The sequence below is a fragment of the Cavia porcellus genome, unplaced genomic scaffold (assembly GCF_034190915.1).
Source record: "Cavia porcellus strain 051 isolate PalLab524CR breed Dunkin Hartley unplaced genomic scaffold, mCavPor4.1 scaffold_26, whole genome shotgun sequence".
In the NCBI taxonomy this organism is placed as follows: domain Eukaryota; kingdom Metazoa; phylum Chordata; class Mammalia; order Rodentia; family Caviidae; genus Cavia; species Cavia porcellus.
In genome coordinates, this window is record NW_026947509.1 from 18,266,858 (window position 1) to 18,288,635 (window position 21,778).

At 42.8% G+C, this 21,778-nt stretch overlaps 1 protein-coding gene across 4 annotated transcripts in view; it reads right to left on the reverse strand.

Moving 5' to 3' along the window:
• Positions 1-21,778, reverse strand: part of Kmo (kynurenine 3-monooxygenase) — a 57,491-nt gene that overhangs the window by 20,268 nt on the left and 15,445 nt on the right. For 3 of the 4 annotated variants that reach the window (XM_063236802.1, XM_063236801.1, XM_013157282.3), the window contains 6 exons: positions 19,817-19,904; positions 18,398-18,563; positions 4,668-4,739; positions 2,993-3,114; positions 697-844; positions 62-119 (listed from right to left, as the gene is read on the reverse strand). In XM_063236802.1, the coding sequence (XP_063092872.1) occupies positions 62-119; positions 697-844; positions 2,993-3,114; positions 4,668-4,739; positions 18,398-18,563; positions 19,817-19,904 (654 nt within the window). Of the gene's footprint in view, positions 1-61; positions 120-696; positions 845-2,992; positions 3,115-4,667; positions 4,740-5,698; positions 7,514-18,397; positions 18,564-19,816; positions 19,905-21,778 lie in introns of those variants that run through there. The other variant, XM_023566957.2, reaches the window with a different exon arrangement.

Sequence of the window (21,778 nt, forward strand, 5' to 3'; positions counted from 1 at the left end):
TAGGTTCCACAATTAATTCACAGCATGTCTAGTCCATACCTGACTGAGAAATTTTACTTACTGAGATTATTATTGAATTTATCCATTAACTCATCAAACACCAAGCAGTCTTCAAAGCCCTGAAACAAGAAAAAAGTGGGAAACATTAACCAGAAATAATAAAAACTTACCAATTTTTCACACATTTTTCATTGGTGAGTATATTGCGTAGGCTGTATATTGACAGCGCAGTTAAGTGAAATTTCCACAAAGGCAGTATTAAGCATTCAATCCATTTCATAGTTTTATTTAATTCTGTCAATTGTTTCTCAGTCCCTTGGGAGAAAAATGATGTGAAATGGTAGCTTGGAAATCTTCTTTTTCTTTGAGGCTAACATTATGTATTTCCACATAATCTCTTTGAAAATTCTATTTTAAAAATCAAGACTTGAGTCAATCTTAATTTTCTAAATATCAAGTTGTTACATTTTTCATGGTACCAAGTACTATATACTGTGTTGTAATATTTTTAAAACACATGCAGTTACAAGATCAAATAATCCAGATCCTAACAAGTTGGTGATCTAGTTAAGCAACGGGTATAATCATTGAAATATGCTGTTTAGATGGGATAGTTTTCATAGTCTATTTTATTTAAAACTTGTTGAGACTGATGTGGAAATATTTCAGGAACTTACCTAGGTTAAAAGAACTTACCGCATTCATTCCTTGGCCAAAAAATGGGACAATGGCATGAGCTGCATCTCCCATCAACATACAGTGTGACTTAAAGTGGAAAGAAGAACACTTGACAGATATCATTGTCTGGGGCGGCAACAGGAAAAAGTCTCGCACCAGGGCTTGCCTTCAGAGGAAATAAGCAAAATGTAAAGGTGTCAAATTGGGTATTAAAATCTGCTGGATTCTCTCGGATTCATTGGCTTTATTACCATAGGATCACTGTAGCGAACCTATGGCTCCCTGCAGTGTGCTGTTTGTATCACCGAAAGGATTTCCCTGGCTGCCCTTGAATGTTATTGAAAAGTGTGTAAGAGTGCCAGGGAGAACGGGGTTGTAATGTCTGCAATTGGAGGCACTGGCAGACTAAGGGAAGGGGATTGCAAGTTTGAGCATAGCCAGGGTAGTTAAGTGAGACCCTGTCTCAAAATTTTAAAAAAGTACTGGGGTGTAGCTCAGTGCTGAGCACTTGCCTACCACATGTGAAGCCCTGGATTCAATCCCAGTATAGGAAAAATATGCTAGGAAGAAAATAAAAAAGAGAGAAACCAGTTTCTTCCAGTCCTAAAGTTCCATTGTTCTCATCTTCCTCGTTTGCAACAATTTGAACCGTATTCCAAAAGAGCAAGTTTGCCAGCATTCGAAGAAGTTAGAATATTTTCATGTCATGTTTGTTAAAATATTTTGTTTCACATCAGAAAATACTGTGAAGTCATGAAATTTTCAAATAGATTGGTGTATTTGATCTTCTATGGAAAACTGAACAAATGATATTACACATTTGATTAGACTACAGTAAACCAAAATTAAAATTGATATGAATTTGTATGTATTTGGAAATGAACAATAGTAATGGAAGTGGTATTTAGAGGAACTGTAACATGTTAACCAACCAACCCAGGCTACGTGGGTTCATTTAGACAGGAAAAATAAGATCAAAAGCTCTATTGTATGACATGCTGACTATAATAAAGAACAAGCCCTTCTCCCTAAAAACCCCCTACTTGTTTGTAACACATTTATGGCAGTCTGTGGAAGTTATAAATAGAGGAACGGTACCTCCCCTTAAGGCTTTTAAATCTGGCTGAAGAGGCAAGAAATAGCCATGGAACAAATTTAAAATGATCTAAGAGCTAAATTTGGTGTGCAGGCAGAGAGTTTTCTCCACGGCTGAAGGACAGATCGATAGGGACAGAATTAGTCTGCAGGAAAGGATGCAAACTTGCAAGTTTTAAAAGTCTGCTATGGGCCAGCAGTGGGCCATCCCTTTGACATAGTTGGCTCATTAAATGTTCATAACTACTTTCTAATGCAGGTATTCTGATAAAGGTGAAACTCAAGGAAGTAAGAGGCAGAAGAGGTATTAAAATCCTGCTCTGCTACAGCTGAACATTTTGAAATCCTAGTCCTCAGTGTCTTAGGGTGTGGAGCCTTGGAGCGGTGATGGAGTCATAGAAGCAGAGCCCCACGGAGCGGGGTTAGTGTCCTTTAACAGCCCTTTCACTATGTGAGTTCACAGGGAGAAGCTGCTTCTAAAAACTGTGAGAAACCAAGAAAATAGGGCTGTTTCCATTACAAGAATGCAGCGTGTGGTATAGTTGCTAAAGTAGCCTGAATAGTCTAAGGCATACTCTTGTGTACCACAGAGACATCCCTGGAGTAGAAAGTAAAATTTTAGGAGGAACAGTCAGGATAAAAGTGCACAGGGACATGCTGTTGACACATGCCAGAGGAATAACAAATTATGGGCCAGCTAACTAATGCATGAGCTGTCTCTGTGTGAAATTTCGTGTGTGTGGGTCCTATACTCAGTTAATGTTCGAGCAAGATCTCATGGGGTGGGTACTCTTATTTATCAGCATTTTACCATCAGGGTTCTAGGACAGGAAAGCTGATGTGGCTCATAAGTGGTGGATCTGAGGCTTGAGGCTTCCACATGTACCTGCCCAGCTCAGAGATGTGTGTGTCTCTCAGTGGAAGGAAACACAATCAGGCTCTGTGTCATGCGAAGCCCAAGATGCCTGAGGAGCCCACTCAAGATATCCAAGCCTAGGACACTGGTGGCTCATCGTTCCAGAAGCTGGCCACCTCCACTTGAGTTTTCTCAGAATTCCTGCTCACAGCAGAACATCTACTGACACTTTCGTTCTAAAGTAGTTTTCTCTCCAGGTTACTGCACTGTATATCAAGTCTAATAAAAACTGAAAGAAGTTGCAAAATCTTGATTATAATTTGGAACAAATCAAACCAATAAAGCAAAAAGCAAAAAACTTACTCTCCAATGAGAGGGATGAAATCCTGAAAGTACTTCTGAAAGAAATCCAGCACCTCATTGCTGGTGAGAAGTTTTTCAAATTCTTCGAAGGGCATAAACAAAGTACATGTAAAGGATCTGTCCTGTGAGAAGAGGAGGAACAGTGTGAGAGAGAACAGAGCTGGGAAACGCTCCTTAGCGGTGGACCCCTCATCATAGAGCTTCTTGCTAGGACCAGAGTGATGGTCCAAGCGGGCTGAAAGGTAGCATTGCTTTGTGTTCTCAGCACTAAAGAAAAGCTCAGCCAAGTTTCAGAGGTGCTTGTGGAGGACCACTTGGATGACTCTCCTTGAGTAGAGAATCTCCATCTTCTCTAAACCTGTCCCTGTATCCATGTAACTGGTATGTACAGAGCTGGCTAGGCCATTTTGTTATCCCTTCCATTGGCTTTCAGCAGTGTACACAGGGCTGGCTGAGGTGGTGACGCATGATCTTTGAAGTGAGGTGACAATCGCTGTTTCCCCAGCCTCTGACTCCCAAAATGTACGACTGAGCTGGGCAGGATGAAGAGCCAAGAAGAGCCACTGCCCCATGCTGTCAACTGGGACCACATGGAAGTAAGAGGTTGTGATTTTCCAGGGCAGAAAAGTTTACATAACAGAACAGAAGCACTGACCCCGACACATTGGAAGTAGCCCTCATTGTGTTAAGTAGACTGGCTCTTCCGTGGTATCCTTCCCTCTGCTTATTGCAGTGGGGATCTCGGGCCACCTACCTAGACCAGCTCACAGCACTCCCTCATGTATTTCCTGCTTTTCTCACACTCACTCATCCTCAAGCCGTTACTTTCTTCACAAGTTAATAAAATCTGGGTTGGGCCTTGGGTCCAGGCCTTTGTTCGGGTGAACCACCATCTTGGCTGGATTTAGGACCCTCTTGTTCCCCATAACTATAAATATGTCTTAATGTCTTTATTCTCACTATGAGTTGCACTGGAAGCGGTAGGTTAGAATTAACTTATTGAAATTTCAGTAACTTTCCATGGGATTATAAATAGGAACTTTCTGGACTGAGATGAGGATTGGGAAGGGCTCTCTGTAGGTGCCCACTGGTCATTAGGAGAATTCCTACACTAAATTTTTCCATTTTCACCAAGCAAACACTGCACTCCTTAGATTACTCATTCGTTGGTTGACTTGATGTTTTTCTCTTTTTTCTTCCTCGTAACACAGTGCCAATAGGCACTGGGCTCCTGGGCAGAAAGCAACAGAAAGGAAAAGGCCAATCAGAGAAAAGATAACATCTATGGAGGAAAAAAAAAAAAACCCAGGATGAATGAAAGAAAAAACATGCTCGTTTTTAAGGATATGTATCTCATTGTCTGACAGGCCTTAAAGGCTGCAGCTACTTCCTAAAATATAAAATAAATCCCTGGCTCTGTTGGGTCCCTGTTTCCTCTCAGTCTGCCTTTGATGGAGATGGCAGGCACACATAAACTCCTGTTATTCATTCAAGTTAAGTCTTTCTGAAAAATATTTGGAATTCCTACCCATGTCTTTCCACAGTTTTAAAGGTGTCACCATTAAATGAATTAACAACGAAGACCTCAATTAGGTACATATATACAAAGTGCAAAAGTAATGAAAAACATTAATTATAGATGTAAGTTTTTGGTTAAAAAGAAATTCTATATTACCATGTTAGGAAGTGCAATCATCATAAAGGTATTTCTCGGCCAAATGTGCAGATAATTAGGTTCCATGGCAAACTACAGGAGAGAAAAAAAGCATATATATATATATATATATATATATATATATATCAATGCATTAATATAACACCTCTATAAAACTGCCTGTATATTATTACCACAGTGATTTAAAACAATATCAAACATGGAATAAGATATATATTTGCAAAATCTAGAAATTATCTTAGAACAATTTGTGTTCTGTCTTTATAAGCTGAATTTTTGATGCCAGGAGTAATTTAAGATTTAAGAACATACTATAATGAGATGTTCTCTGTTTATCTCTATGTAGGTACACACATATATGTACACACATATATGCATGTATGCACACATGTAAACACAAGAACATATATATAATAAACATAAAATACTGTATATATGTGGGAAGCTGTATATATGTATTTACTTATGAGCATATATTTGCCTTATTTGGGTACTTTTTATGTTGGATAGAGCAATTTTAAGTTTTTCACAAGGCAAACATAATCTTACAAATAAACTTTTTAATCTGTTGTCTATGATATAAATAAGAGTAATCATTTTTTAGTTACTCCTTTATAATGCCTGAAATGATAATCTAAATAAATATGGATCAATTAATCCAAAGATGTACTTGACCCAGATAGACTGAGTATATAATTTTATGATTATGTAACTTTTTAAAAATAAAATAGGTGGTCTGTTTCACAGCTATTTCAAATTTGTATTTTTCTCCAAATATTTAGACAGCACTTTTCCTATGTGTGCCTTCTATAGAAAGAACAACACACAGAGAAGAGCACAGCCTCCCAGCTAGCATTTTCATGTTGACATGTGGTTACTGCATCTTAGGCCCCATGCCTTCCTGGCTCTTTTTAATCCCAGGGCCTCAAGAAAAGCCCAGCATAGATATGAATAAGTGTGTAACTCTTTGATCACAAGATCTTACAATGCAGTGAGATAGGCAGGACAGATACATGTAAAAACAACTTCACTTTCTCAACGATGTAAGTCCTAGAACGTGGTTTGGTGCCAAATTCGAAGTACAGGACATAAAAGGATGACAAGCAAGCTCTTGTTAGGCTGGGGTTCCAGCAAAGCGTTTGTGTGGAAGAGGCCAGTGTAGCTGAAAGAGGAAGTGGAGGTCGTGGCTTGCGGTACAGCTGAATTTGTGAGCCAGGTGGAGGCAGCCTCAAGGAGCAGAGTTTCAGCGGGGTGGTGAGGAGACCAGCTGGGTAAAGCAGCTGTCCTTGCTTTTCTTCTTGGTGTTTTTTGTAATTTCTGACTACTTTTCCAACCTTTGGAACTACAAAAGGTGAGGAGGGCAGGGGAAATAAACAGAAAGTGATTTTTTCTTTTTTTACCATTTTCTTCAATAGTAAAGATCAATGCTTCTGATTAAAATAATTTGGGAGATAATATATCTTTTGTCTTTCTCATCAGCTAAAGAATTGTCTATATGCCATTATAATGTACAGAAAATATGATGCTGAGAACATACAGGTACACGTATTTAATAAACGTATAGAATAATTCTTAAATATCAGCTTCTTTGTTCTCCAGGCACACTGTTGCTAGCTATCTTTAGGGTACAGCCGTCCCAACGACAGCTTGGTAGAAGTCTCCTTGGTCCTTTCACCACAGGTCTCTCTAAGGCAAAATAATTTGGTGCCTGTGCAAAGAGCAGCTTTAAGATGAGCCTCCAGGGCTAGGGGCAGGGCTGAAGCATAGAGGTAGAGCTCCTGTCTGTTATGTGTGAAGCACGTACCTGGGTTTGATCCCCCAGCACCGAAAAGTTTTTCTTTTACCCGATCTCTCTTACCCATCAGAGATGGAGTGTCTCTGCTGCATATATTACATTAAAACAAAGGAAGGAAAGCAAGGGAATATAAAGTTTTAGAGGATTATTTTGGAGCCATGTCAGAATACTCCTGTTTGGATCACATTGCTCCCAACACTGAATTTTTGTTGCTATTGTTTTTTTTTCTCTATGTTTTTTTAGATAGGGCCTCACTATGTAGTGCAGGCCAGCCTTGAACTCACTTATGGAGACCAGGCTGACCTCTAACTCATGGCAATTCTCCTGCCTCAGCCTCTGGACTGCTGGGATTACAGACATGTGTCACCACACCCAGCTATGTTAACACTTTTTTAAAAGAATGAAAATTTTAAAACCACTAGTCATTACTATTAATTATGTATAACTGCAAAAGAGATGGCTATCTTTACATTAGCAGGCAGTATTCTACTTAAGACTGAGATGTCTTTTCAAAAGAATTCTATTACCTTACAATATAGAATTATTGGCTGTGAGAACAGGAAAAACCATACAGTAAGCACGGAAAATTAGTGAATGCATTTTTGAAAAGGAGGAAAAAGTAGAAAGGCAATGAAATGTTAAATTATGGATTTAACTGCCTTAAAGCAGTTTGTTGATACCATTATCCCACACTGACGATTTTATAGATCTGCATTTCCGGTAGAATGGATTAAATCAGTACCATTAAAATGAATGTTTCATATGCATATCAAGCATTCAATGTTATCTCATCATCCTAATTTATAAGACTTACACACTTCACTTAGTATTTTCATTTCCTTTAACAAGCTCCTATGTTTATTTACAGCAAAACAAAATACGAATTTTTATTTTATTTCTAAAAATAAGGTTGTGAGCCCCGGGATACAGCTCGGTGGCATATTGCCTGCCTGGCAAGTGAGAGGTCCTGAGTTAACTTCTAGTACCAAAACTGAAATATAAAATAAAATAAAATTTGTATATACCATTTTTATAAAAATTAGCATACTGTTGTACTCTAAGAAAGTAGCTTCATCATTTTGTGTATTATAGCAAACCTGTACCGCGGCTTACTAAATGTTTTCTTTTCTTAACTGATATGTTAAGTGACCCAATTGATATGTTGAGCAATACTCTCCCCTGTAAAGAATTGCAAGAATTTCACTTAATTGAAATGTTAATCACGGAGCGGCCCTCTACAAACAAGAAGAGTGGTGCTAAAACAAGCTAACAAGGGCTGTTAATCACGGGTAGGCGCCTCTAGTCTTCGCTAAAGAACTAAAGAAGACAAGAAGGCCCACTAATTTACACATTGTTTGAAGTAGTGTGTTTATATGCAGGGAGATTTGCCCATGAGTTTAACCTTTTTACCTAACCTTAGTTACTCTTCCCACAAGATAGATACTCGCCGTTTTCCTGTTCTGTAGCGCGCCTTATTGCCTCCCCCCCACCCACCTATCTGGGCCATAAAGAATTTGGGTTTCTGGTGACCTCTCCCCGACCTGGTGATGATCTGTCATAAAATGAGCCTGCCCCAATTTTAAGAACTGTTTAGCTTCAAAGAAATTACCGGGAAATACTGTGGCCCAAACCCCGATCGGTGCTTTCCTTTTGTTCTGTATGTACCAATGGGTTAGATATCAGATCTTTGTAAAACTTAAGTTCCAGCATCTCATAACTCGTGACCCCTTCGCACTCACTGGCGAAGACAAGCTGTCCTAGGATAATTAACTCTCCACTTTCTTCCCCAAATATTGCTGCAGATGTGCCACTCTGAGATAATGTCAGTCTGCAGGATGGGAGTAATTTGAGCAACACCAGGAACTCCCGGGACTGTCAGAGCTAAGTGGACAGCAATACAGTTTCCAGATGCGGGTCAACAGGTTTAATGGCCTTACAGGTTTCCTCCCCACTTTCCCTTACTTTTAAAAACCCCTTTCCCCAGTCTGGGGCGCGCAGTCTTTGGTTTGATCTAGGAGAGACTGTGCCGCCAGGACTGGCTCAATAAAGCCTTTGCCACTTAAGTTTTGGACTCTTGTTTCCGTGGACTTTATACCGGGGCCCACGTTATAACATTTGGGGGCTCGCCCTGGATGGAAGCAAGACTCCAGACTCATTTCCGAACATCTGAAAGTAAGTGCTCTGGAGGTTTTGTTTGGGCCGCGGTCAATTTGTAATTTTGAGGGGACGCCCTCAATTTGGGAGTGGGAACCACCCGAGGACAGAGTCAGTTGGTTTGTCGGACAAATTCTGTCCATCTGTGAATCTGCCCCGGGTGAGGAACCACTCCGTTCGGAAGGGGACGCCCTTAATTTGGGAAGTGAAGCCCCCGAGGACGAAGTCAATTGGTTTTTGCCATTTGTGACTCCGCCTGGGTGGGGAACCACTTCATTAGTTAAATTTGTTAATTCCTCCAGATCCCAAAATTTGACTAATTTTTGAGCAAAGGCCATTCTGCTGCAGCTTGTCTTGTCCTGTCTCGTCTTGTGTGTCGGTCTGTGTGTTCATTTGTTCTAATTGTTCCCCTTTTTGGTCACCTAACTCTAACAGAGCCTTCTTTCTTAGGAGCTCCTTCCTGGAATTCGGAGTGGGCAAAGGTGATTCCGACCGTTTGCCTAGTCTCTGTAGTTTTTCTGTTTAACCCTAACTTTGCCTTTTAAGTTTTTTTTCCAGCAAAACCAGCGACACCACCAGCTATGGGTCAGAACGAGTCCATTATGGGTCGGAACGAATCTGTTCCCAGCACTCCCCTTAGCCTTGTCATTGACCACTTTAAAGAATTCCAGAGGCGAGGTGGGAGATATGGGGAAAGGGTTCGCAAAGCCAGACTAACAACCTTTGTCACACAGGAGTGGCCCCTGGGGACCCAAGGAGTCTGGCCCCCTTTTGGGTCCTTTGATATGGAGACAGCTCGAGCGGTCCGCCAGTATGTATTTGGGCCCCCCGCTCACCCCGATCAGATTGTCTATATCCAGGCTTGGATAGATACAATCTATGATGCTCCCCCTTGGATTGAGCCACTTCCGAATGGAGTCCTAGCAGCCCTCAAACCGAAATCCAAGGCTGAAGAGGAGACCTCCAAGCCCAACGCACCTCCAGTCTTACCTCCGAGCGAAGACTTCTCCGACCCGCTAGACATCCTTCCCTTACCCCCTCCCCCGTATCCTGCCCCTGAGCCACAACCTGACTCCACCTCGCCCTCCCCGCCTCGGCCCATTCGAACCCGCCGCCACGCTCGACCAGAGGGACCTCTGGAACAGGGCCACGAGGCAGCGCCACTGTGTCCTCTGCGGGAGGTCCCAGCCCCGAGTGGGGGCTCCATGTTTGTGTACACCCCCTTTTCTTTCTCTGACCTCTATAACTGGAAAAGTCAGAACCCCCCTTTCTCGAAGGACCCAGAATCTCTGATTAGCCTTATAGAGTCTGTTTTCTCCACCCACCTTCCCACTTGGGATGACTGCCAGCAGATCTTACGCATCCTTTTCACGGCTGAGGAAAGGATGCGAATCTGCGCTTTGGGGCAAAAGGGAGTCCGAGAACCGGATGGATCTCCATCCACTGATCGGCAACGAATTGAGCACTTGTTCCCCTCCTCCCGACCCGAGTGGGACCCTAACACGGATGCAGGTAAGAAGGCTCTCGATGAGTATCGCCTGAGGCTCTTAGATGCACTTCGTGCGGCTGCTAAGAAGCCCACCAACCTTTCCCGAGTGAGTGCAGTGCAGCAGTTAGCCGATGAGTCTCCAGCGGTGTTCTTAGAGCGCCTTTTAGAGACCTATAGATTATATACTCCAATCAATCCGATGGCACCCGAGAACGCACGAGCAATTAATATTGCTTTTGTGTCCCAGTCGGCCCCTGATATTAGGAGAAAGTTACAAAAGCTTGAGGGATTCGAGGGAATGCCTCTCAGCCAGTTGGTCGAGGTCGCACAAAAGGTTTTCAACAATAGGGAAACCTTGCAAGAAACAACAACCAAAAGGATGACTAAAGTACTGGAATTACTTTGCGAAAAAGAAGCCAAGAGGTCAGCTAACCCTAGGAAAAAGGAAGCTCGAGGTAAGCGACCTCCTCTAGACAAAGAGCAATGTGCGTACTGTAAGGAGATGGGACATTGGCGTAAGGATTGTCCAAAGTTAAAGCCTAAGACAGAACGAGAGACTAAGGCCCTGTTGTCTCAGAAATGAGGAGGTCAGGGCTCGCCGCCACCCCCCGAGCCCCGGATAACTCTCCAAGTGGGGGGGCAACCGGTGGACTTCCTAGTCGATACAGGAGCTACCTATTCTGTGCTGACTCAACCATTAGGAAAACTGACCAAGCAATCTGTCAATGTGATAGGAGCTACAGGGGGCCGAAAATCGTACCCAAAGGTGACAGCTAGTCTGGCTCGACCTGGACATAGACTGGTCCAACATGATTTTCTCTGGGTCCCTGAGTGCCCGGATCCCCTTTTAGGGCGGGACCTTCTACATAAATTACAGGTGCAAATTGACTTTGTTACGAATGAACCTAGACTGAAGCTAGAGACTGATACCCCCTCAAAATCAGAGGGTATTAGAGTGTTGGCTCTTGTCCCAGAAGGAGAAAGTTACCGCCTGCTGGGAAGTTTGTCTGGTGCACCCGAGTTGTCACGGACTGACTTAGAATTAGAACTGCTGAACAAATGGAAACAGGAGATTCCAGAAGTCTGGGCAGAAAACAACCCTCCAGGGCTAGCAGTCAACCAAGTCCCCCATGTGGTAGAACTCTTGCCTCAGGCACGCCCCATCTGCTTAAGGCAATACCCAATAAGCCTGCAAGCCCGGAAAGGAATTAAAGTCCACATACAGAGACTAAGAGACAATAATATTCTCATTCCTTGTGTCTCTCCCTGGAACTCGCCCTTGCTCCCAGTTCAGAAACCGGGGACGAATGACTATCGCCCTGTACAGGATCTCCGAGAGGTTAATAGACGAGTGCTGACTCTACACCCAACAGTGCCAAATCCTTACACCCTGCTCAGCCTCCTTAATCCGGAGAACACCTGGTACTCTGTCCTGGACTTGAAGGATGCCTTCTTCACCCTGCCTCTTGCTCCGGTGAGTCAACCCCTATTTGCCTTCGAGTGGACTGACCCAGATACAGGGGTAAAGGAACAGCTGACCTGGACACGTTTACCTCAGGGCTACAAGAACTCTCCCACCCTTTTTGACGAGGCGTTAGCAAGAGATCTCTTAGGATTTAGAGAGAAACACCCCGAGATAGTGCTCCTTCAATATGTAGATGATTTGTTGATAGCCTCAACGTCCCTAGAAACATGTCAAGAGGCAACTGAGGAGTTGTTAAAGACTTTGGGACGATTAGGCTATAAAGTCTCGGCTAAAAAGGCTCAACTGTGTCGCCAGGCCGTGACTTACCTGGGCTATAAATTACAAAAAGGAAAGAGGACTTTATCAAAAGAAAGAATCCAAGCCATATTACAAATCCCATCCCCAGAAACTAAGAAACAGGTGCGGGAGTTTCTGGGAGCTGTCGGATACTGCAGACTATGGATTCTAAACTTTACTGAAATCGCTCGCCCATTGTATGACTCTTTAAAGGGAGAGACTCAAAAGTCGCTCGACTGGACAGATGAGTGCGAGCAGGCTTTCCAACAGCTCAAGCGAGCTCTGACTGAGGCTCCAGCCCTGGGGCTCCCTGATGTTACTAAACCCTTCACCTTGTTCGTAGATGAACTCAGAGGCATAGCAAAAGGGGTTCTGACTCAAGATATTGGCCCTTGGAAGAGACCTATAGCCTATCTTTCTAAAAGACTCGACCCAGTGGCAGGAGGGTGGCCTCCGTGCCTGAAAATTTTGGCCGCTGTGGCAATGCTACTCAAAGAGGCTAAGAAGCTCACTTTTGGACAAAAGATTTCTGTGGTAACCTCCCACAGCCTAGAGACTCTTATTAAAACCCCCCCAGAAAAATGGCTTTCAAATGCCAGAATTCTACACTATCAGGCCTTGCTTCTAGACCCAGAATCAGTAGTTTTCAAGACCTCCTCAGCTCTAAACCCAGCCACTCTCATGCCCGACGATAACCCAGAAAACCAACAGATGCCTCTCCATGAGTGTGCTGACATTCTCGAGTTACAGCAGAACTTGCGAGCTGATCTAACCGACCAGCCTTTTAAGGACGCTTACAATTATTTCACCGACGGAAGCAGTTTCATTCAGGACGGGAGGCGAGTGGCCGGCGCAGCAGTGACCACCGAGAAAGAGGTACTCTGGGCTAAGCAGTTAGAGCCTGGCACTTCTGCCCAAAAGGCAGAGCTCATTGCTCTGACAGAGGCATTAAAGCTAGCCTCAGGAAAGAGGGTAAACATCTACACAGACAGCAGATATGCTTTTGCTACTGTACATGTACATGGAGCTATTTACCATGAACGCGGTCTCTTGACCTCGGCCGGGACTAAGATTAAAAATGCCCCACAGATCCTAGACTTGCTAGCAGCTGTCTGGCTACCTCAGCAAGTCGCTATTATTCATTGCAAGGCACACCAAGTGGGAGATGACCCCATCATCATAGGAAACAATTTGGCCGATCAGGCTGCCCGAAAAATAGCAACCACATCAGAGGGGCCTGCAGAGGAAATGACTGCCCTGATGCTAGTCCCTCAAGCCTTGTCAGAGCCTGTTTATTCGAAGACAGATTTACAGCTAGCATCTCAACTTGGAGCCAAACCCCGCACTCCAGGGGGCTGGTATCAGCTGCCCGACAAGCGAGTGCTGTTACCCGAAGCACTAGGACGAGAGCTTTTGCAGCAAGCTCATCAGGCTACTCATTTAGGAGGAACTAAACTAGCAGAATTGTTCAGAGATCGATTTTTCATTCCAAAGCTCTCCAAACTAACTGCCTCTCTGAGCTCTAGATGTCCACAGTGTTTGTTGGTCAACCCAACCAGGAAACCTCCACTGGAAACCACCCGGTATCGAGGAACCTCCCCAGGAGAACACTGGAAAGTGGACTTCACGGATATGGTAAAACCTGGCTTGCAGGGACACCGCTATCTCCTGGTGATGGTAGACACATTCACTGGCTGGGTAGAGGCCTTCCCCACTAAGTCTGAGTCAGCCCTGGTTATAGTTAAAAAGCTACTACATGAGATTATACCCCGATTTGGCCTCCCATTATCAATGGGGTCCGACAATGGCCCGGCTTTTATAGCCCAAGTTACTCAAAAGTTAGCCCAAGTATTGAAAATCAGTTGGAAACTCCATTGTGCCTATCGGCCACAAAGCTCGGGACAAGTAGAGCGCATAAACCGGACCATTAAGGACGCTTTGACTAAGCTGTCTTTAAAAACTGGTGACAATTGGGTGAGCCTTCTTCCCTTTGCATTGCTGAGGGCCAGATGCACCCCATATATTTCTGGGATCTCCCCCTTTGAGGCTATGTTCGGGAGACCCCCACCTATAGTTCCTAAGTTGTCAGAAGACAAATTAGCCGAAGTAACTAACCAAGATCTCATTAAGTCCTTACAGAGTCTCCAGCCTGTACTGACCTCAATTCACCGGCTGTTCAGACAAAAACATCCGAACCCCCCCTTGGGAACGCTGCCCCAAGCGTCAATTGAGCCAGGAACGTCGGTCCTGGTGCGACGACACCACCGGGATTCGCTTGAGCCGCGCTGGGAGGGACCGTTCACCGTGGTGCTCAGCACTCCCACCTCCGTCAAGGTAGCAAGAAAGACTGCGTGGATCCACCACACACAAGTCAAACCACTGGAAGCTACAGACGACGAAAAGGGTCCCCGATGGACAGTACAACGGACTGGTAACCCATTAAAGTTAAAGTTTGTAAAGGACTCTCAGCCATAAAATTATGTCTGTACTATGGTATTTGGCTTGGTGCTCGATTATAATTGTAAACCCCGGGAATGGGGACTGGATTGTTTCAGACGAGAAAACTAAAAGGGAACTAGGGAGAGCTAAAGGCACGATAAATCAAGTCACCATTGACCTATGTATACTTTTCAATGGGATAATAATTAATGATGACAGCCCAACTGGCAGGGTAGGTGGGTCGGTCCACCGTAACCTCTGCTCGGGCCGTGGGCCTAAAGCTCTGCAAGTTATGTTCCAACTCAAGCAGGCATCCCTGTATGTATGTCCTAAAAACCAGCCTGACCCCAATTATAATGTGTACTGTGCCTCCGATCCAAAACATCAATATTGTTATTCGTGGTCATGTGTCACAGGAGGCCTAGATGGATACTATAACTCTGAAAAGTATCTCGCTGTCAAGTACATAGGAAACAAAAACTGTTATGGTGTTTATACTTGTAACCCAGTCCAGCTGACCTTTCTAAATCCAACGGATTTTAGGTGGCTGGGGCAGGGACTTACTTACGCTGTTAAAATTTATAAATCTGGACATGATCCTGGAATTAGTATCAATATCTTATACAAGCCACCTAGAAAGCCTCCTGTAGTCATTTACAGGAGAGGACGCCGCCCAGTGACAGCCCCCACTCAGAAGGCACCCATTAATTTCCCACTCAGTCGACCCCGGAGGCACACTCCGACGACTAAAGTGACTGAGGCCACATACAATGGGAGCATTTACCACACAGACCAGCCCCAGATAAAGCTGTGTAAATGGAGGGGGAAAGGGGGCATCCCATACTGGATAGAGATTAGAGTGCCTAGCTTCGATCCAACCTCGATGCAACCTTCAACAAGGGCTACAAAAACTGGTTTGAGAAGGTCTAGACGGGCACAGACTGAGCCCAAAGCCTCCGCCCCACCTTCAATGATAGCGGAAATATTCCAACCTTTGGAAGTAGCAGCTGAGCTACTTAACAGTTCCCTTGATAGCGATTTAAAAATCCCATGCTGGCTGTGCATGTCCCCAGAGCCCCCCTTCTATGAGGGCTACATCACGGTCACTGATAAACTAGCCTCCGATCCCTCTAGATGCAAAATGCTCCTTCCCCAATCGCTATGGAAAGGCACCAGTTTAGAGGGGATAACTGGTACCTGCATATATCATTTTAGCCACACAGCCCCTGAGTATTGCGACCTTTCTCACTCTTATCGCATCACAGGAGCTGGTGACGCTACTCCCCTAATAGCCCCGGCCAGCCATTGGTGGGCTTGTACTTCAGGATGGTTCCCTTGTATGATTTCAAAAAAAGTTCGTTGTTGACCAAGATGAGGTGTGTGTACTAACCCAGGTTCTGCCTAGAATCTACTGGCACTCCGAGGAAGAAGGGAACCGGGCTCTCATCTCAGCCAGTCACCAGATCAATAAGAGAAGTCCAGCCCTCCCTATTATGGCTGGGATCAGTGTATTCTCAGCCCTCGGGATGAGTGCTGCGTCCATGGGAGTTAGCATACACCAATACAATATGCTATCTCAACAGGTAGATAAAAAAATAAAAAGAGTCCAAAATGCTATTGAGGCCTTAGAGAGTTCAATGGACTCATTAGCTGAAGTAGCTCTCCAAAATCGCAGAGGACTAGACCTCTTGCTTGCTAAAAAGGAGGACTGTGCTTGGCCCTGGGAGAGCAATGCTGCTTGTACGCCAATAAGTCTGGGGTAGTTAGACAAAACTTAGCGGAACTCCAAAGAGGCATACAAGAAAGAGAGAGACTAAGACAAGGAGCTCTAGGGTGGGCGGAGCAAATGTTCTCCTTCCCACCGTGGATAACCAACATAATAGCGACCGTAGCCGGTCCTATCATTGTGATTCTAGTGCTAGCCACTTTGGGCCCCTGCATAGTAAATAGGCTGACTGCATATGTCAAGCGTCAGGTACAAAGTATAAAATTAATGATGGTCAGGCAACAAGCGTATGAGCTTGTCCCCAGCAGACCTTAAGTACGGCCAAGGATTTGGCCCAGAAGTCACAACATCAGAGGGGAATGTTGTACTCTAAGAAAGTAGCTTCATCATTTTGTGTATTATAGCAAACCTGTACCGCGGCTTACTAAATGTTTTCTTTTCTTAACTGATATGTTAAGTGACCCAATTGATATGTTGAGCAATACTCTCCCCTGTAAAGAATTGCAAGAATTTCACTTAATTGAAATGTTAATCACGGAGCGGCCCTCTACAAACAAGAAGAGTGGTGCTAAAACAAGCTAACAAGGGCTGTTAATCACGGGTAGGCGCCTCTAGTCTTCGCTAAAGAACTAAAGAAGACAAGAAGGCCCACTAATTTACACATTGTTTGAAGTAGTGTGTTTATATGCAGGGAGATTTGCCCATGAGTTTAACCTTTTTACCTAACCTTAGTTACTCTTCCCACAAGATAGATACTCGCCGTTTTCCTGTTCTGTAGCGCGCCTTATTGCCTCCCCCCCACCCACCTATCTGGGCCATAAAGAATTTGGGTTTCTGGTGACCTCTCCCCGACCTGGTGATGATCTGTCATAAAATGAGCCTGCCCCAATTTTAAGAACTGTTTAGCTTCAAAGAAATTACCGGGAAATACTGTGGCCCAAACCCCGATCGGTGCTTTCCTTTTGTTCTGTATGTACCAATGGGTTAGATATCAGATCTTTGTAAAACTTAAGTTCCAGCATCTCATAACTCGTGACCCCTTCGCACTCACTGGCGAAGACAAGCTGTCCTAGGATAATTAACTCTCCACTTTCTTCCCCAAATATTGCTGCAGATGTGCCACTCTGAGATAATGTCAGTCTGCAGGATGGGAGTAATTTGAGCAACACCAGGAACTCCCGGGACTGTCAGAGCTAAGTGGACAGCAATACAGTTTCCAGATGCGGGTCAACAGGTTTAATGGCCTTACAGGTTTCCTCCCCACTTTCCCTTACTTTTAAAAACCCCTTTCCCCAGTCTGGGGCGCGCAGTCTTTGGTTTGATCTAGGAGAGACTGTGCCGCCAGGACTGGCTCAATAAAGCCTTTGCCACTTAAGTTTTGGACTCTTGTTTCCGTGGACTTTATACCGGGGCCCACGTTATAACACATACCATTTATTTGTCTCTGGTTTCATGTATCAATGAAACCAGAGAATGAGGAAAACACAATGGAAATCCCTTTGCAACAATTCATTAGGTAGTTTATTTGATTAATTATTTAAATACTGCCAGGGATTTAGCTCAGCCTGTCTGGCAAGCATGAGGTCGTGAGTTTGATCCCTGGAACAAAAAAAAAAAAAAAAAAAAAAAAAAAATATATATATATATATATATATATATATATATATATATATATTTAAATACTATCTGATTTCATCATGGTTTTAAGAACTCTGGGTTATTAATATACTAAAAAATTGATTTGCATGACTGTAAAGGCAGAGTATCCTCTTAATGGGCTTTGAGATTCACCCAGGAGATTAGCAAAGCACAGTTTTGGATACATCTGGGTGGGTCACAGAGACAGGACCTTGAGGTCTGTATCTGGCCTCTCCTCCCTTCCTCTCTCTTCTCCTGCTCTGCTTCCTGGTCACTAAGAACTAAGCAGTTTGCTCTGCCATGCCCTCCACCGAGATGTTTCTGCCTTGGGGGCTGCCAACCAAGGAATGAACCCCTGAAACCACTGATCAAGGTAAACCTCTACTCCTTTAAATGTTTAGCTGTGAAGCATGTGTACCAGTGACAGGAAATCTGGCCAACATAAGTCTCAATACTTTTTTCCTCCCACGAGATTATAGACAAATGATATTGTGATGTAACACAAATCTCTTGTATGTTTTTCTCCTTTATCTTCCTCTCAAGAAAACATACCAAAAGGTGAGGGGCTGGTATCACTAAGGGGAAAGCCGTCCATCTGACTTCCTGTTAATTATGACTTTTTTTGATGGAACTCAAATTTGACCAAGATGTGCCACTGGGAACCATTGCACAAGATTGTGCTCTTTCACTCCGCTGGGGGAGGGCAGTGGAAAGGGAAAGAACTCACATCCCCATCCTTAGGTGGAATACTCAACTCCATGTACCCATGAGGAATGTAATGCTGACTGTAATCAAAGCGGGGTTTCTTCATGAGGTGATTTCTGACAGTTGAATAGGCTCCATCACATCCTACAATGAGGTCACATGTGACATCTTTGGGAACTTTGTCAGTTCTGAAAAATAGAACAAATCATGCAAAAGCAAGCCAAAAAATCTAGTAAAAGTGTGATGATATACTTTTACTTGAGTGGGAAAAGAAGTGGCTCAGTAGGTAACCAGAAGACTCACTTTTATGAGTCTTTGAGCTTTGAGTCAATAGATGTAAAACTAAAATTAACTTGCCCAGTCACAGGTTTGCTTATAAGAATGAGAGTTATATATAACCATGCTGATTAATAAAGACATACTAAGACACAGATGTGTGGCAAAGAATTGAGTTCTCTGCATGAAGAAGGAGAAATCTTTAGAAAATGAAAAGGTATCCCTAGTGTATGGATGAATGAATCAATGATCAAATTCAGGGATGAGGCGAGATTTTTTTTATGAGCAACAAGTTTTGTTTAAGCAAAAGTATCAGAAGGTTAGCTCAAGAAAAGAACACTTATTGTCCCTTATTCTCCAGGGGTAGATCCAGGATACCAAAATCTGAGAATACTCAAGCCCCTTATGTAAAATAGCGTAGTGTTTGCATATAAACTGTACACATCCTCCCCTATGCTTTAGCTCTAAATTACTTATAATGCTTAATAAAATATAAATGCTATGTAAATAGCGGTTATGCTGTGTTGTCTAGAGAATAATGGCAGGGGAAAGTCTGTTCATATTCAGTACAGACACAATTACAAAAATAGTTCTGATGTGAGGTTGGCTGAATCTATGGGAGAGGACCCTACAGACATGACTGATCAACTGCACAATGTGAAGGGGAAAGAGGGAGGAGATGAAGAGAACTGGGGATGTAAAGACTAATGATTTATACACATTATTCAGGCCAAAGGAAGAAGGTCAAGAGAACTCACTTGGCATTTTGAGATAATGACAAGATGTACTTATAATCAGGAAATTCACATTCATTGATTAGGACCCATGTCATATCCCAAGACTCAGACATGAGGCTGGCTTTTTAGAGGAAATAGAATCAGCCACCAATTTCAAGGGAGGAGAGAATCTGAAACTGAGTAAGGTCACCTGTCTCAGATATGGGAAGGTGAGCTAGCAGGAACATTAAGAAAAATAGCAGGCACTGTGTTCAGATAGCAGTCAGGGCTAATTTTCAATCTAAAATTACCCGAGCCCAATAACTACTTGAATTGCTTTTTCCACTATCATTCGTGTCTTTCAAAAGAGCTAAGGAACAGAGTTTACACATCCACTTCTCTGCCCTAAGCCTTAGACTCTGAAGCCGCAAAGCCTGACCCATGTTTACCCGAGCATGGTGATCACGCCTTCTTCAGGATTACATTTCAACAGCCTGTGGCCAAAGTGTACATTCACATTGGGGTATTTTTCAACAGCTGAGAAAACAGGAAAAAAGGCAAATAGAAGTGAAACTCCAATGCTCATTTCACTCGATCAAGTTGAAATATTAATCAGTTACTTGGAATGGTATTATGGAGATATTTATTTTTAACCATATAAGACAAATTTGTAAAATCAACTGTTTAGCAAATGGTCTAGTATGTTTTAAAAAAACAGAAGAATAAAAATACTTTATCAAGCAATTATGTTGTGTGAACTCTTGCATCCTTGTCATTTTTAGTGGCCTTGGAAAGAAACAGTCTTGCATATTTCAAAAGTTGCCTCTAACCTAACTTAAAGCTTTATTTATGCTTGAAAATAAATATTCAACCAAACTTCTTTCCCTGTATGATGCATGTCTCTATTTCTCTTTAGCAAGCCCTCTAGAATTCTGGCTCAAGTTGTCCCAAGTAAAGAGTGGTAGTACTAAGTCTTTTGCACTGATTTTTGTTGTTGTTGTTGTTTTTGACCGGGGATCAAACTCATGACCTTGCACTTGGCAACCAAGTGCTTACCACTGAGCTAAATCTCCGGCCCACTAAGTCTTTTTAGAATCAAACACTGGAACTGGGGAGGGAGGATAAGAACATTTGAAACATCTCATCGAATAAAACTAAATTATGTTAGTGGTTTCCTGATTTGCCTGCTACCAATATATAGAATTGAGTGAATTGGGGGCTGGGGGCTTAGCTCAGCGGTGTAAGCGCCTGCCTTGCAAGCAGGCAGTCGTGAGTTCGATCCCCGGTACCGATAAAAAGGAAAAAAGACCAAAAAAAAAAAAAAAAAAAAAAAAAAAAAGAATTGAGTGAATTTCATTTCTTGTGCTATTGATCTCTTTCTTATTATAGTAGTAAGATAAAATTTTTGTCCCTATTAATGGTCATAAAAATCTATAACTATAGGCTAGTTATTATTTTTAAAAAGTTACAAATTATAATACAGGTGTTTGAGCCGGAATAGACCTTGAAGATGAGGTAGATTAAAACACTTCATTTTACAACAGAGTAATCAAGACCCTGGAAGGAAAAGTAAAGTCTCTGAGGTCATAGAATGTAAAAAAAAAACCAAATACCGGGCTGGGGACTTAGCTCAGCAGCATAAGTGCCTGCCTTGCAAGCAGGTGGTCATGAGTTCGATCCCTGGTACCGATAAAAATGAAAAAGACAAAAAAAAAAATCAAATACCAAACTTCTCAAGTTGTATATATTGATTATATACGTTAAAAATTATATTAAGCAATATTGAATTTTTTAAAAATTTAAAGAAAACAAGCCAAAGCATCAGTATTCACAAGTGTACTTAGCTCTCTATTTCGCCTTGGATTTCATCTCTTTATTTATTTATTTTTTTTTAGCTGATTCAGAATTTGAAGATTGTTGGAGTCCTGAATATGGGATTGGAAATCTTAGAAGACTGAAATATGGGACACGATGAGCCAAAGAAACTTAGATATGTATAAGAAGTCTTTTTGCAAAGAACTATACAGAAATCAGTTTAACTGTTGTACTGAGAGTTTTTTTAAAAAATACAAAATGTGTTTGTAGAGTAAACTTTTTAACTAATTTAACTTTTTTGCTTAAGTGTATAGTTTTATACTCCAAAGAATTTTCTGCAAATATTTGATACACTTCTGTTCTGTGGTTGAAGGTGGAGGGAGGAGGGAGGGGAAAAGAAAGAGAGAGAGAGAGAGAGACAGAGAGACAGAGAGAGAGAGAGAAAGAGAGAGAAAGAAAGAGAGAGAGAGATGCTAAATATACTGGTTCCCTTGAACTCTGGGATTCGGTTCCTCCATAGGAGACTGTTGAGTGCTTGAAAATCTGCTCATCTGATTGACATATGTGGCACACTTTGGATTTTGACAATTTTGGGC